Genomic DNA, 15,328 nt, shown 5'->3' with positions numbered 1-15,328 from the left:
AAATGCAGAGCGTTTTTCGTTTCGGTCGTCGTGTGATAGAAGTAAGGAGACTCGGCTGCGCGCGGGCGACTTGTGTTGTGATTCCATTTCAATTTTTTCACATCTCTCTCTCTATAAATCTCTCACTGCTGTTTTCAGTGCTTGATTTCGTCGGCGATCTTCACGATTTCTTGATTCTACTTCTGGATCGACCTCTCTCTCGGATGAATTGAGCTGGAAATGGCGGATTCCGCGGCGGCGACGGCGCCCTCCACTCCTCGCTGGAACGTCGAGAGGCCTTTCCTCACCGGCCGCTTCCACCAGGTCTCTCTCTCTCTCTCTCTCTCTCTCTATGTGCATTGGTCCTTCGACTTTGTGGAGATGTTTCACTCAGTAGCTTTGTGCCGATGAACTCTGAGGAGATGTTTGGCGTACTCAACTTCGTTCGATTTCGTGATGTTTGTTCAGGAAGTGAAAGGGACGTCCCGCCTCGCCCTTGATTCTCTCAGGTACGTTCATTCCCGGTGTCGATGCAAGTTTTCCAGATTTTTCCGCTTGATGCTCCTGCTGTGTCCATTGATTCGTTTTTGCAAATTTTGATGGAACGCAAACCAGTGGCGGATCGGACAGGGCAATTGGCTGTTACGAAGCTGCAGTTCAGGTATAGTATTGTGCCCGTCAACATGAGCTCCTTCCTATAATGTTCGTACGCCTTCATTTTTGGGTCCTTGCTTTTTCATTGACTTCGGACTTCTTCAGTGTTTATTTAGATAATGACGTGACTTGTAGATACATCCTAACCTCCTTATGGGAATTGAGATTTGAACAGCTTAGCAACATGCATTGCGTGCTCCTTCGTTGGTAGGTTTAGCATCGTAGTTTTGACTCCCTGAGTTTCAACTTCATTGGGAAGGAGTATTAATTAGAAGGGTAGTAAATGTTATTTTCTCTTTACTGACTGGAAAAGCATGTGTCTTGAGTCCCTGACTGTCGGAACTTCTTGTTCATTTCATGATAGGAACTTATTGTTATCGATGATCTTCTCTCTGCTTTGGTTGGTGTGGAAGGACGATATATATCCGTTATGAGAGTGCGCGGAAAGGAAGATGCTATTTCCTTCCATGTAGATGCATCAATGGATTTAGCACTTCAGGTAACATGCTATGGAATTTTTCTCTCTTTCTATGGCTGACCTCCGAACTTCTGTGATGCAGCCTTCTGTATGTTGTTCTTTCCTCATGTGTTCAAATATATGTTTGCTAGTGCTGACTATGTTGATGGAAAAAAATGTTTCACTCCAAGCTAGTGGATAGTACTTGGAAAAGTGGGAGATCTAATATCATTGTTAATGCTCTCTGCTGAGTCAAATTTCTGGGTGCCAAGTCATTGGGTACACAGAGTGTATGCATGTGCACCTTGAGGATAGGTTGACTGTCAACAATTTGAAGTCAAGAAGCACTCGGATCATCATTAATTCATTGGCACACTTAACCTGGTTCAGGATTTAAGCAAATGTCAACAGATCAATCGGTGTTGGGGCATTTAGGCTTTCCCAGGCTCACTTGTAAAAATTTATTGACAATTTAAAGTTAAGAACACATCTCACATGTGCTTAAATTTTGTCCGACTTCTCAAAAAAACTGGACTGCTTAAATTTCTCAAAGTCATTTGACTATTAGGAATGTATCCAAGCAAATTGCATTTAAGATACTTGATGCCGACCTTATACTTGACATAGTTGTCAGATGAGCTAACCAGGCATTTCACTGTCAGGAAATGGCTAAAAGGATTTTTCCCTTGTGTCAAAGTTTTCTTCTCATTAGCCATTTTGTGGAGTCAAGGTCCCAGTTTAAGAATGGCCTTGTCAATCACGCCTTTGCTGCAGCCCTCAGAGACCTGCTTCTGGTAATTTTTGCATGTTCAAATGCATTTAGCTTTTATATATGCTCATCCTGTCATTTATGACGGAAACGTAGAAAGATCTGCTCATATCTTTATTATTACATGTATTAGTAGCTTGTAGGCTGTGTGCGGAAGTAAAATTTTTTCTTTAGCTGGATGCACAAGTGAGTGTGTGTGCGTCATGTGGGCACATGCGCACAGGGAGCGAGGGAGGGAGGGAGGGAGGGAGAGATTTGGGGCTTTGCTCGGATGTACTATTTTCTAATTGAGATGTTGTTTTTCTTTACCGAAAGTATGAAAATATCACTTTGATACTTGGAAGTCAGTGAAGGTATCTTACTATAACTTCCATGTATGAGTGATGCCTTCGTAATTCACATTCACTTAGGAAAAATTAACGGATCCATTGAGTTTGAATTCCTGAAGAGTGATGCTCAGAATGAACAGTGACAAGCGGGTCAAATCTTAGGGATTATTGAAGAAAAGAAGAGGTCAGATTGTTGAAAGTTCAGAGCAATTTATTGACCTTGCTTGTTAGTGTACGTACTGCTGTGCAATTTTTTATATGCTAGAGGGGTCAAAATTATGTGGTCACGATGCAACTAAAAGTTGGTGAATTAATGAAGAGTTCCTAAATGACCAGAGAGTTATACTTGCGAAGTGATGCCATTTGAGAAGATCTCTTACCAACTAATATTGCCTCTTCATTACTCTTATCAGGGCTATGAAGCGAAGGTGGCACAGCTCGAACACCAATTTCGACTTGGAAGACTTTCCATTCAAGGGCTGTGGTTTTATTGTCAGGTATGCATATCTCTGAACTATGAACACCTGCTAGGGATTTTGCTTGAAAGTTGTTCCATTTTGCTCCAGCCTATGATGGGGTCCATGCAAGCTTTGTCCGTGGTGATTCAGAAGGTTTCATCCAATAATTTTGTGGGTTCTGCAGTACTTAACCTCTTACAGAGTCAGGTCAGCCTTAAATTAAGCTACGCATGTATATTTTTCGTCAGCCTCAAATTTCTTCTCTTTAAAAGTTGTCTGCCTCTGGCAGTGTATTTTTCGTCATCACTCACTCACATGTGATATTTTTACTAGGTTGCTAATGTAGCTTGCCCTTTACCCAGGCTAAGGTCATGGCTGGCGATAATGTTGTGAGGTCCTTACTGGAAAAGATGATCCAGCAGGCAAGCAACGCATATCTGAGTATATTAGAAAGGTGACTACAAGTTGGAAACCATATAATCTGTTTTCAAGTATTTATCCTCGTTACGTATCTCATCCCTTTATAAAACCAATTAAAAATTCAGAATTGGACTTTATTTTGGGCATGATTGAGTTTTTTTTTTTTTTTTTTTTTAAATTGTCTGTGTATGATTGGGGTTGGTAACTCATTCCATCGTACAACAGGGATTCGGCATTCAAAGTATATTTTTTTGGTCAAGTCTTCTGATTATTCAAATATCGTAACTTGAATATTTGAAAATAATTACATGCAACTGTCCTTTTCTTGATTAAATTTAGTGGTCTGCCTCCTTATTTGGTGGTGCTTCTGCTGGTTTTACTTGAGAAAGATAAACGAGATGAACATATTGCTCCATTGCATCTATCAGTAAAACTGCTTGGCCTTTTTACTTGGTGATTTTCTTTTTTGTTTTTTGGCCTAATCTTTCCTTTGTGATTTAATAACTTCTTTCTCATGTGGATTGTAATGATATCTTAGGTGGGTCTATGAAGGAGTTATTGATGACCCTTATGGTGAATTTTTCATCGTTGAGAACAAATCTTTGAAGAAGGTACTGTTATAGTGTGTGATCCATGTTCACTATCTAATCTTGTCACATTTTCCTTTTTGATTGTACGGCTGAACTAGCCTGTGATTCTATTTTAGCTTAAGAAAATACTTTCGTGGTTTACACTCTTTGTTAATTGGCTGCAGCAAGAGGACCTACATTAATTATTGTTTCAAGCTTAAATAAAACCTTTTATTCCGATGCAGTTGCTTTTGGGGTCCTATTGATTGACATGCTTACCTAATTTAAAGTTGATCGGGACCCCACATTATGTGCCTGAATGTCTCCAAGAATTGTGATATAGTCTTCGAAGTATAGTCATGTACCAGCGAAGTGTAGAATTGAAGTCCTATGTCCTTGATTTTCCTTTTGTACCAACAAGAGTCATCTTTGAAATTTATCTGTAGCTCCTTTTCTTTTGTAGTTGGTTCAATTTTTTCATTTAAGTGCTTCCTTTTTTGAACTTTGTACAGGAAAGCCTTACGCAGGACGATGGTGCTAAATTCTGGAGTGAGCGTTACAGCCTCAAAGATGGGATTCCTAGCTTTCTTGCAAATATTGCTGAGACAATTTTGACTACTGGAAAATATCTTAATGTGATGAGAGAATGTGGGCACCATGTTCAGGTTTTTAAGTGATTTTGTTAAAAATAAATGATTATGCTGTGAGCTTCTTGTGCCTGCATTAATAGGTGATGTTTATAGGTCCCTGGATCAGACAATGCAAAGTTAATGAGCTCTGGCTCAAACCATCATTATCTTGAATGTATAAGAGCTTCTTATGATTTTGCCAGCGGTGAGCTCTTAAATCTTGTAAGAGAAAAGGTGAGATATTTTTTTTCACGCACTAAATTTTTATCAGTCATCTTTCTTTAATATCTCTAGCAATAGCCATTATTATTTTTTTTTCAGTTGGCTGAATTGCATTGTACTCCAATAATATGTTTACATGGAATCTTCTTAATAAGAAATTTCTCCTTTCAGTATGATCTAATGGGAAAGTTGCGGTCTATGAAGCACTATCTTCTCCTTGATCAGGTATGTTCCCTGATTCTGTAAACATGGAATCTTTTTAAAGCGCCATCGCTGCCATTAGCAATCATGGTGTCATCCTGAATGTCTCCCTTCCTCTGTAGCAAACTGGAAGGGCCTAATTAACCCCTTCATTGAATGCATTAGCCTTTTAGTCAACTTCTTCGCTAGAATTTTGTAGTTGTTCCAATTTTTCCCTTTCTTTCCCTGATAGAGATATCATTTGTCTTGCCCAAAAAAGAATTTCAACTATCAAAAAATTGGATCGTGCAGTGAAATCAAGTGAGATTATATCCTTTTCTGGAAGGTATTCAATCAATAATTCTAAAACAAATAAAAATTTCTTCAGAGAATGAAACTGGAACTCTGTTGGATATCATATCTTCACCACCACTCTTTGACCATCTCTCACAAGCCATCTAACGCTTACACATATTCTCAAAAATAGGAATAGGACTGCATTTCGCACAACCAAAATCCAGTAAAATCGGAAATTGATTGGAATTAGGTAGGAAGTAAACTTGAACAACCTTAGGAACCAAGAGTTCCCCATCTTCTGTTAGACCAGGTAATGCGTCCACCCAGAAGTGGGAGATCAGTTAAATAAAATGAAGCAACAAAATCTCGAAACTGTCTTATGCTGATTTTTTCAACAAGTCCTCCTGGCCTTTCAGAAAGACACAAACCATGTTAAAATGCCCCCAATAATCCAAGGCTGCCTCCACCTAATTCTGACCGAAGAAAGCCTGTCAACATTATCCCATTTGTTAGAAAAAACACGTACAATAGAATATTGCCCGACGGCAAAGTCTAGTAAGTTGCAAACATCCTCGCAAAGAAAACCACTATCCTCTAGAGCTGCCAACAGCTGGTTCTCTGCCCATCTGACATGTTCCTCGAGCTTTAACAACAGCCAACACTCTGTTTTTGTTTTTTGGAGACATAGGAAGTAATGTCTCCATTTTTGATACATTCTTTTAAAATGTAAGTCTTCCCGCACATTGGCCTTGAATTTCCATTGATAAGGAGATGGCTTGGGCATGTTATTCTCCCTTGAAGTATCTCCATTGACACATGTAATGGATATAAGCATGTTGGTGAAGACTCAATTCTCTTTTCCTCCCCTCATCGAATCTTGGCAATACCCTTTTGCAGGTTGAGAGACGATACATATACTAGTCTTTCCTTTTTCTTATTTCGTGATTGAAGCTGAAGTTTCTTTTCTTAGGTTTTTTGTTTGTTGCATTTCATCATCCATGTATCTTATGCTCTTTTAGGGCGATTTCCTGGTTCACTTCATGGATATAGCTCGAGACGAACTCTCAAAGAAGCTTGATGAGATATCTGTGGAGAAGCTGCAGGTTCTATCTCACTGCCCTATTTTAGTGGAGCATGTGAATTTATATATCAAATGTGTGCTGTAGAACAATTTCTGGACAGAAAACTGTTAGTGGAGCATGTGAATTTGAATATCAAATGTCTACTATAGAACAATTTCTGGACAGAAAACTCTGCTGTTGAGACGAACTTATGATTGTGTGTGTGTGTTTTTTTTTTTGGTTTGCTAAGTAGCCTTTGCCATTTTAAGTCTCTGCTAGACCTCGCCTTGCGTACCACAGCAGCTGCAGCAGACCCTTGCCATGAGGATTTAACATGTTGTGTGGTAAGAAGCTGCTTGCTAGATTACTCGGCTGACACTATAATCGTGAGAATAGTCTTACTCTGCTCTTACTGAAAAATTAAATGGATATTCAGGAAAGATCTTCTTTGCTTAAGAGACTTGAAGACATGGAGCTTAACCGCACTATTCCTGAAGATAGTGAATTTGAGGAGCCTTTGAGCATTACTGGTCTAGAGACGTTTTCTCTTAGTTACAAGGTATGTTCCCCTGCCCCTATCCTCCTTTGCGTGTGAAAACATACACGCCCACGTGCCGGAATATGACTCAATGAATCATGATTATGGCCAAGTGACATTCAAAAGCTAAAACTCTTGGAGCCTCAACTTTTATAGGGAAAATGTGTTGGAGTTGGTGAATACTTCGGGGATCCTTGTTTCTCATACCGGGCACGCTCATGTGAGCTTAGGGAAATCGAAGTATGAACCAACGACATGTGATCCCCGTGCACGAAATGTTGGGGGTCCCGCTTCCCGGATAGCGGGCGGGGGTTTCGCTCCCCGGTGGCGAGCGGGGGCTCGGGGGTAGCGCTCCCGAAATAACATCGGGTTTTAAGCTTGTGTTTTAAGTTGGCCTGTTTGTTGTGAGATCAAAGAGATTCGGATAGGCTTGGGCTTTGAGCCTATTTTAAGTCCTATATTTTGTACTCGTGTGAGAGATCATTGTAAGGTGTGCTTGTGGTTGTAGTTGTAAACCTAAATATCACAATGGAATCCCTTTGCGGGACGTAACCCTATTTCTAGGGTTAACCTGGGTAAACTCATGTGTCATCTTGTTTTCTATTTTCTGTGTAATTGTTCTGATTCGGTTTAGGATATAATCCATCAAAATTTACTTGGACAACCTTGCCGGGGCAATATATTCTGAAAATTACTTGACAGCCCTCCTGTTTTGCTTGAATTACTTAGACAACCCCTGTATTTTCATACAAAAAAGGAAATCCATATATGGTCAAAAACTACTTTGAAATCCTTCTTTAATTAGATGTTCATAGAAAAATAATAATAGCAATGTTAACGAGACAAGTTTTGCTTGTCTTTGAAGATTTGGAAACTGATCTTAATTGTAAACTAGATCTTGATATTTTCGAAATAACTTTAAGCTAATTTATTTTTTTAAATTGGCTTTTGAAAAAATTGCATTAGTTTAGAATACTTGAAGAAGTATTAAAAATTAGTTGAAAAATCTTTGAAAAAATGTAAAACTTGATTCATTAGCATTGTAAGTACTCTTTATCTCAAATACCTTATTAATGAAGGGCCTCAAAGTAGTTTTGAACATAGAGAGGGGTCTCCTAGGTTTCAATGGAAATACGGGGAAGTCCAAGTGATTCAAGCAAAACTGGAGGGCTGTCCGAGTGATTTTTTTAAAGACAGAACTGGAGGGTTGCTATAGTAATTGAAGCTAATTTTCAAAAGTCCTATTGCCTTTGGATTACCATGTACTTTGGTATTCCTTGACATTGGGTGACGAGTAGCCTATGTCTCCCATTTTTTTATCTTGTCCCTTGTTATGGCCGTATTGAATAGGAATGTTAGTGCCTGGAAATTACAAGGTGTCAGATGACGAATGTTAGTGCCTGGAATTACAAGGTGTCAGACGACTACATCTTTCAGTTATACTCGTGTCACTTTGGCAATATTGTCATAACAGTTAACATTGTCATTGACGTGCTGTTGCCTGCATTTTCAGGTTCGGTGGCCATTATCCATTGTTATATCAAGAAAAGCCTTGATGAAATATCAGTTGATTTTTCGCTTTCTTTTTCACTGTAAACATGTAGAGCGCCAGCTTTGTGGAGCATGGCAAGTGCATCAAGTATGTGTGTGATTTCAAGTATCATCTGAAATATTACCTTACTCTTCCATGTGTAAGTCCTCCTCATATTCTTTATGCAGGGAGTCCGTGCTCTTAACCCAGGTGGAACGGCTATATCAAGATCATCTCTGCTGTGCCGCAGTATGCTTAAATTTATTAACAGCCTTCTGCACTACCTTACTTTTGAGGCAGGTTTTCTATTTTAATTTTTCATCCTGGATGCTTTTACTGGACACAATTCTTCTGTTAAATCTTCATCAAGTGAACAAGTGAAAGATGACAGGAAAAAGCAGCTTTCTTCTTTGTTTTAGCTCTTCGGTTATTGATCTTTCCTGTTAAGTACATGAATTAGCTCAGGCAACATGAGCATATGCATGCTACAGAGAGAGATGGAACTGTGACCTGAAATGAAAGGGATCCATTTAGGGAAATATAACATTATCCTCTTGTTCCATTGTTTAAGAACTTTCAATTCGTAAGTATCTAGAAAAATATGCAATACTTTGACCACAAAATGAAATAAGGCGAACAAGATTGCACAACAGGACTTGTCACTCCAACATGTTTGCTTGACTAGGAGCAGTATTATTGGCATTTGCAGCAATGCAAGTGGTGTCCTTATGTATGACTGGTGGGAATCTATTTGAACATTTGACTGTATTCTTTACTTAAACCTGAGCTAGGCACCCACTTGTTCAATCATCTTATTCAGATTTATATTATTTCTCAGGTTCTGGAACCTAATTGGCATGTGATGCATAACAGACTTCAGACTGCAAAGAGCATAGACGAGGTTGGTTGGCCTTTCCCCCCTCTCTCTATCTCCTGGAAGGAAAAGAAAAGGAAAAGGAGGTTGGGGTTTTGGGGGGGGGGTGGTGTTTGTTTCTTATTCAGATGCCTTGACATGTGGCTGTGAAAAGTTTCCTTTTAGCGTTATCTAGTTTTGCGTCTTACATATCTGTTTCTGTGGACAGGTCATTCAACATCATGATTATTTCCTCGAGAAGTGTTTGAGAGAATGTCTACTTCTTTTGCCTGGACTGCTCAAGGTTTGTCCTGATTGCCATATTCAAATGAAAAAGCAAGCTTTTGAGGCATTGCATATTTGTTTAGGATAGTGGTGATACATTGGATATATTTAGTTTTACGTGAATACTGCAATAGGTTTAGCAGCAGGGAATTTTTTCCTAGAAGAATGCCCAGAGTCCTGTTGTTGCATCACTATCAGCATCTGTTGCGATACTTGTAATGCAATTCTACATTCGTTGTGCGAGCTCCGCATCCAACGCATCTAGTTCTATGATACAATATAAACCGAAGCACTTGATCAGTTTGATAACCGTGGCAATCATTCTTTGTTTTCCGTGGTTCACTTGTACAACTGACCTTTATGAATGCAGAAAGTGGAGAAGTTGAAGCTGTTGTGTGTGCAGTATGCTGCAGCCACTCAGTGGTTGATAACATCCTCTGTAGACATCGCGCAGTTTCATGAAAAACCGGATAACTCACTAAGGTCAGAAGAGCCCAAGTCACGGAAATCCGTATCCAAATCTCAGGCTTCAAGATCAATGACAAAAAATGCAACAGTGACCAATTCTGTCCTGTAAGTATGAAACAATGACAAAAGATGCAACGTTTTTGATATCCAATACAAGGTCCTCTTTGCCATTCTCATTCAATTCAATGTTGCAGCAAATTCGAGAAGGAGTTCAATGCTGAGATCCAGAGCCTGGGCAAAATTTTGAGCAGTCATTCACAAGCGGAGCCGTATCTGACTCACCTTGCACAGTGGATCCTCGGTGTTGGAAAGAATCAATAGGTTCTGGTTCACTTTTCCATAAATTGAATTAATCTATTCTGTAGGCCTCTCAATTATCATTTTTTGTCATGCTTCCATCTGAAAGATTTATGTGTATTTTTCCCTTCAGTCTCCGTTTTTGTTTCATATGTCGATTTTGTGATATTTTGCGAGCATGAGGTGTCGTAAATCTAATAGGTTAGAATTCTAGTTGAACTAGAAGCAGGGTGGTGATTTCAACTGTTTTTGAACTGATTTGTGCACTTAAGCTTTTCATCAAAGGAAATGGGCAGGGACTAGTGTAATCCATAGTTTAAGGCTTGGGCAACAATCTGGTATTAGCTCTTGACCACTCTGATCTTCTGTAGGATCTTCACGAATGCTTATGTGGCATCCCTAACGTGTCGAATTTTATGAAGTGGCAATGCAGCACTAATTCGAAGTCAAGTGGGCCAAAATACAAATAAAGTTAAAAAAAAAACGAGAGAGAGAGAGAGAGAGAGAGAGAGAGAGAGAGAGAGGTGTCGATACTTTATAACCAAGTTCCATCACTCTCATTCGTTTTTGCTACTCAGGCAGAAGGGTTTCTAACGATTGTGGGGGCATAAAAGGTGCCTAAACATTGTGAGCAATGAATGAGTTTAGGTATTTAGCACAATTAGATAATCACAAGATAGTGACATAGCCAGATAACTGTGCGAAAAATGGTCAGATAGTTGCTGCTTTGAGAGAGAGAAAATCGGATATTTTATTGGTGTAGAAATCTGGCTGTATTTTGTTGTCTGGACTTTGAAGCATTGGCAAAGAGGTCACACCTATCAAAAAAGAACATTGAACGATCAGAACCAGAAATAGACAACAGAAGTTGGAAAAGAATGGAAGACCTAACTAAGCACCTGAGAGAACTAGAAGAGTTTTACAGCCTCCATTTTGGCCAAACAGAATATCAGTATCCAGTCTGTCCCCGACCATGCAAATTTGAGACTTTTGAATGCCAAATCTGCCAAGACAAGAACAGAAGTTTGGCAACCAAATATATGAGTAAGAAATGCTAAATTGGGAAGAGGTATCTAATTGATGACATTTATTGTGACTGTATGGTCTGATATCTATCCGTATTAACCAGTAACATCCTACCACCATGATACAGTAGTTACCCTGGATAGGTAATGAACTATGTGAGACTGAGAATTCAATTTTACGAAGCATAGAACCTACATCACTCGTCACAGTGACGGTGGATTTAGTCCTTGTTTAGCTTCTTGTGGCTGCTGCACTGTTTTCTCGTTAGCCAACAAGCTGTACGGCAAAATTGTAGTAGAACAATGCAAATAATATACTAGACAAAGTCTTTGCTCCGAATGTATAGCATAAAGAGATGTATTATATTTGTATTTGGTATTTCCAGACTTCCAGTGCATTTCTCAAGGATGATGAACTGAGCATCTCAGTTGTGGCTTAAAAATCTATTAAGTTGACCTTTCTCTCATTGATCCTCTCCACTTCCTAGGAAAGGTGAAAATTGAGTGCAACACCACTGCAATGTGATGTGTATGCTCATATAACCTGCATTAGGACTCCCGGGAGACAGGAGATAAAGGATAAAATTCAGAGCCTTACTTGTTTGATAGGTAGTCCATCATAAAAGTTGATGGCTTCCCTACAACCACTGGCTCACGCTGAGTAGATCCCCTGATGGCACCAACCATAGAACCGCCACCTGTAACAAGGATGCACAATGGTAACTGGTGAAAATGAGGAACGTTAGCAAATCCAGCAATCTCAAGGAATCAAAGCAAGCAACTTAAGTGGGTTCTCTCTAAGCAGTATTTTGAGACCTGGAAAAGTTGATTAATTAGATAGATCAGCTTCAAGATCATATTAAAAAACTGTACTTCACTTTGTCCACATGTCCTTTAAAACTTCTGCCTGGATATTTAAGAGAATTTAGTACATACTTTGAACCAAGAGATAGAGAAACACTCTACCTAGGTTATACATTGCTTTAGAGGTCCAAAACCTCGCTGAGAAACATTGATGTGGCAGGTTTTCTCACCTTGATGATCGATCATCAGCTTAGTTCACAAAATTTGAAATTACGGAAGCTCACATAAGAGATGCAGGGAGATAACAGACTCATTGGGAGGCAAGATGTATATACTTCGTGTGAGGACACAAAAGTGTGGGTAATAGCAAACCTGCCCATTCCTGTGCATCAGTGAGATGAGTTACGGCATCACGATTAGTGGCAATGAATAGACATCCAGGATTTTCGCGTATACAAAGTGTTCCGTACCTTCAAAAGCCGATATAAACTCATGAGTGAAAGACCATTAAACGTACAGGTTCTAGCATGAAGCAAAAAACTGTAGGTTCAGATCACAGATTTGACCATGCAGCAACTTCTTTTCAGCTCTGTAGAAATGAGCTATGTTTTGCTAGGGTAGCAAAGACACGAAGCAGTTATATATACTTATCACTGAACAGAAAAGTAATTTGAGAAGAGAGCATCTTATTTGCATTCTATGGCTATACATATCATGTGGTGATGCAGGAGCGCTCTCCATAATGTTGAACTTACTGGATTTTGTAGTAATTGAAGTATCGATCAAATCCAACCACGACAGCACCGACCTTCGTTTCCACATTGCAGAAAAAGCACAAATAAGCTAATAGGATAAACGAACGAACGAACAAAAGAAAAATATATTAGAGAGAATGAGAATAAGCTTACATCCTCGTCGTGCTCCATGTAGAACCCAGGCTTGAGCTCTATCTTTTTCCCACCATCTTCCTGTTAAGTGGTACATGATTGAGTTAGCACTGCAACATCTTCTGGGTGGTTGCACAAATTGCATTGGAATGAGTGTAATTTGCACAACAGATGCTTTGCGTGGTTGCTGGTTGGGGTACAGAGGAAGGAAAATGGCTGATTTTGACTGTAAAAGACAGGCCGATGAAGCAAGCACTTAATACATCCAGGAGATGGCAACATCCTTCAGATATTATGAGCAACACGCAGGACCAGTCAACTCACAAAAGTAGGAAACCCCACAATTGGGTAATAATATAAGCAGACAAGTCTGATATCTTGGTCATTAGATCCATTCACAAATCAACCAGCAAACCTGCCTGCCAGTGTAAATGAGTTCCAAGGAAACAATAGAAATTAAAGGGAATATGAAAACGATTCACATAGCATCTGACATTTCAATATGATGTCTGCTTGTACAGGAGATAGAAGGTTTAAGAAGTTGTTCGTACAGGACCACCAAGGTATTGAAATCCAGCTAGCTCAAGCTCCTTCAAGATGCCATCCTCACCAATCACATAAACCTACGACATAATTAGTCATTAGCACTTCAATAGTATTGGCTAAAGAAGCTATGCAGCAAAGTAGAGCACTTTTTAGAAGCCTGGTCCTGTAATTGGAAGTTGTAGTATACTTCAAAACCAAAGTCAATCCCTTACAGTGTGATTTAGAAAATTACAATTACTGAAGAGGTGCAACTAGTTTCCTTGCTGATTTGAGTCAAATCCTGAATATAGTTATCTATATCTAGCATTCACGGTCAAATGAGCATACGTGCCAAAGGATGAACCATTATGCAAAACATACCTTTTTATCCTTGGGGAAATCGATAGATTTTAGGTATGCAGCAGCTGCAAAAGACGATGCGAATATCTCTTCCTGAAACGAGTAAATTTCGGATAGAAGCAAGCGGGAGAATCACCACCGGATAGGATGGAGAGAAGTCGCTGGCTAACCTCATTCACATTGAGTCCAAGGGTCTCAAACTTCTTCCCATATTGCTTCCTGGACTTGGTTGAGTTGTTGGTAACAAAAACCAATCTCTTGCCCTGAAGTAGAAGATGATGAACAATTAGTTCATAGACAAGGAGAGACAACCTCCTGCACGATGTCCTAACGGTTTCAACAGCTGAAGAGGAAGCTACTATAGCACTCAGTAAGATAGCACAATATCTCAATGAATCCATGTTTCAGCTGGTTATTCGCAAAAATGGAGATTGAAATGGGGAAACCCCTTCTGCTACACAACTAATCAAGAAGAGAAAAACAGGACCCCTGCCTTTTTTTTTGTGCGAGAAAGGTGCTAGTCAAAAAGGTAGATATGGCCTCCTGTCTAAACATGCCAAAACATGTCATACTAACCTTTGAGCGGAGCATATCGAGTGTTTCGGGGACTCCGTCGATCAGGCTATCCCCTTTCCATATTACTCCTGAAAGAAGAAGAAGAAGAACGCGTGTAAATGTGATCGTATTCGCTGGACAATTTTCTAGTAAGAGCAGTTGCTGGTTATAGCAGCAAGCATCCTCGTCCTTGCTTGGAACTCGAGAAAAAGCTCCAATCATCGTCTTAACAAGAAACCAAGAAAATCGCGTGGGAAGTTTAGGCAGCGTCATGATCGCCGTTTCGCGTGGTATCGTCACCAAAAAGGAACGAGAGAAAGTGGACTCGCCACTCTGCGGCGCAATCGCAATGACCCCCGCGCGATCGGCAACCGAGGAGAGCAATTGGCCCCCGGAAGCACAGAAACCGAGAGCGAGAAGTGCGGGAGATACTCACCGTCGCAGTCGAAGATGAAGGTCTCGACGGAGTCGATGAGGTCGTCGGCGTCCCGGAGGGGCGGGGCCGAGGCGCGGGCGGCCTTGAGAGTCTCCATCCTCGGCCGGGGCTTGGGATCGCCGCTAGAGCAGAAGCTGCTCCTCCATGCGACGCTCGCGAATCTAGACGAAGGAGAAGACGACGGAGGTGGAAGGAAGCGAGCGGCGGAGAATCCGGAGACGGCGGAGAACAACCTCTGTGATTGGCCGCTGCAACTGACCACCACTCCTCTGCTTAACATCTCCCCTCCCTCTGCTCTTCTCGCCGCGCTCTCTCTCTCTCTCTCCTACACAAGCCTTATTTTCTTTTCTTTCTCCTATTTTTATTTATTTACTCAAAATTTTCCCTTTTTTGTATTTTCATAAAAAGGAAGATTTATAGTATGTGGCTTCTAATTTCTGTGGCCGTTAGCTTCCCGACCAAGAGGCTTGGGCTTCCGTGCCGACGTGGCGGTTCGGATGGAGGATATCGCCTTCTTTATCCACCTCCCCATTTCACTTTTCCACCAAGAATTTCTGCCCGCGGCATAAAAGTTTGGAAAAATTTCAAACAAGAACATAAATTGCTTTGATATTCTCAAATAAGGACGTAAAATGGACTTAATTTTAAAGAATGGCTTAAAGTAAATTTTGTTTAAAAAGAAAGATTTGAAGTGCTCTTTTTATTTCAAACAAGGACTTGGTCGAACGACATTTTCATCT

The 15,328-nt window shown here is 40.2% G+C and overlaps 2 protein-coding genes across 2 annotated transcripts; one reads left to right on the top strand and one right to left on the bottom strand.

The window, feature by feature from the left end:
- Positions 1–123: 123 nt before the first annotated feature.
- On the top strand, positions 124–10,330 carry LOC115748429 (gamma-tubulin complex component 2). The gene is made up of 21 exons (XM_030684909.2): positions 124–303; positions 448–488; positions 595–640; positions 998–1,132; positions 1,753–1,884; positions 2,602–2,685; positions 2,755–2,853; positions 3,009–3,100; positions 3,605–3,677; positions 4,148–4,300; positions 4,379–4,498; positions 4,658–4,711; positions 5,983–6,066; positions 6,294–6,368; positions 6,461–6,583; positions 8,076–8,201; positions 8,282–8,389; positions 8,932–8,994; positions 9,176–9,250; positions 9,602–9,804; positions 9,894–10,330. Exons 1-21 carry the CDS (start codon positions 220–222, stop codon positions 10,018–10,020), a joined length of 2,097 nt encoding a protein of 698 aa, XP_030540769.1. The 5' UTR covers positions 124–219; the 3' UTR covers positions 10,021–10,330.
- A 199-nt stretch (positions 10,331–10,529) lies between these two features.
- On the bottom strand, positions 10,530–14,960 carry LOC115748434 (phosphoglycolate phosphatase 1A, chloroplastic-like). Its single transcript, XM_030684914.2, has 11 exons — positions 14,589–14,960; positions 14,174–14,241; positions 13,768–13,860; positions 13,619–13,690; positions 13,264–13,335; positions 12,734–12,793; positions 12,581–12,633; positions 12,198–12,295; positions 11,620–11,719; positions 10,896–10,999; positions 10,530–10,814 (listed from the first exon to the last, which is right to left on the bottom strand). Exons 1-11 carry the CDS (start codon positions 14,866–14,868, stop codon positions 10,708–10,710), a joined length of 1,107 nt encoding a protein of 368 aa, XP_030540774.1. The 5' UTR covers positions 14,869–14,960; the 3' UTR covers positions 10,530–10,707.
- Positions 14,961–15,328: the final 368 nt, after the last annotated feature.

This window comes from Rhodamnia argentea, chromosome 6 (assembly GCF_020921035.1).
Source record: "Rhodamnia argentea isolate NSW1041297 chromosome 6, ASM2092103v1, whole genome shotgun sequence".
NCBI classification, from domain to species: Eukaryota; Viridiplantae; Streptophyta; class Magnoliopsida; order Myrtales; family Myrtaceae; genus Rhodamnia; species Rhodamnia argentea.
The sequence above is the reverse complement of the archived record's forward strand: the minus strand, read 5'-3'. Positions and strand labels throughout refer to the sequence as shown.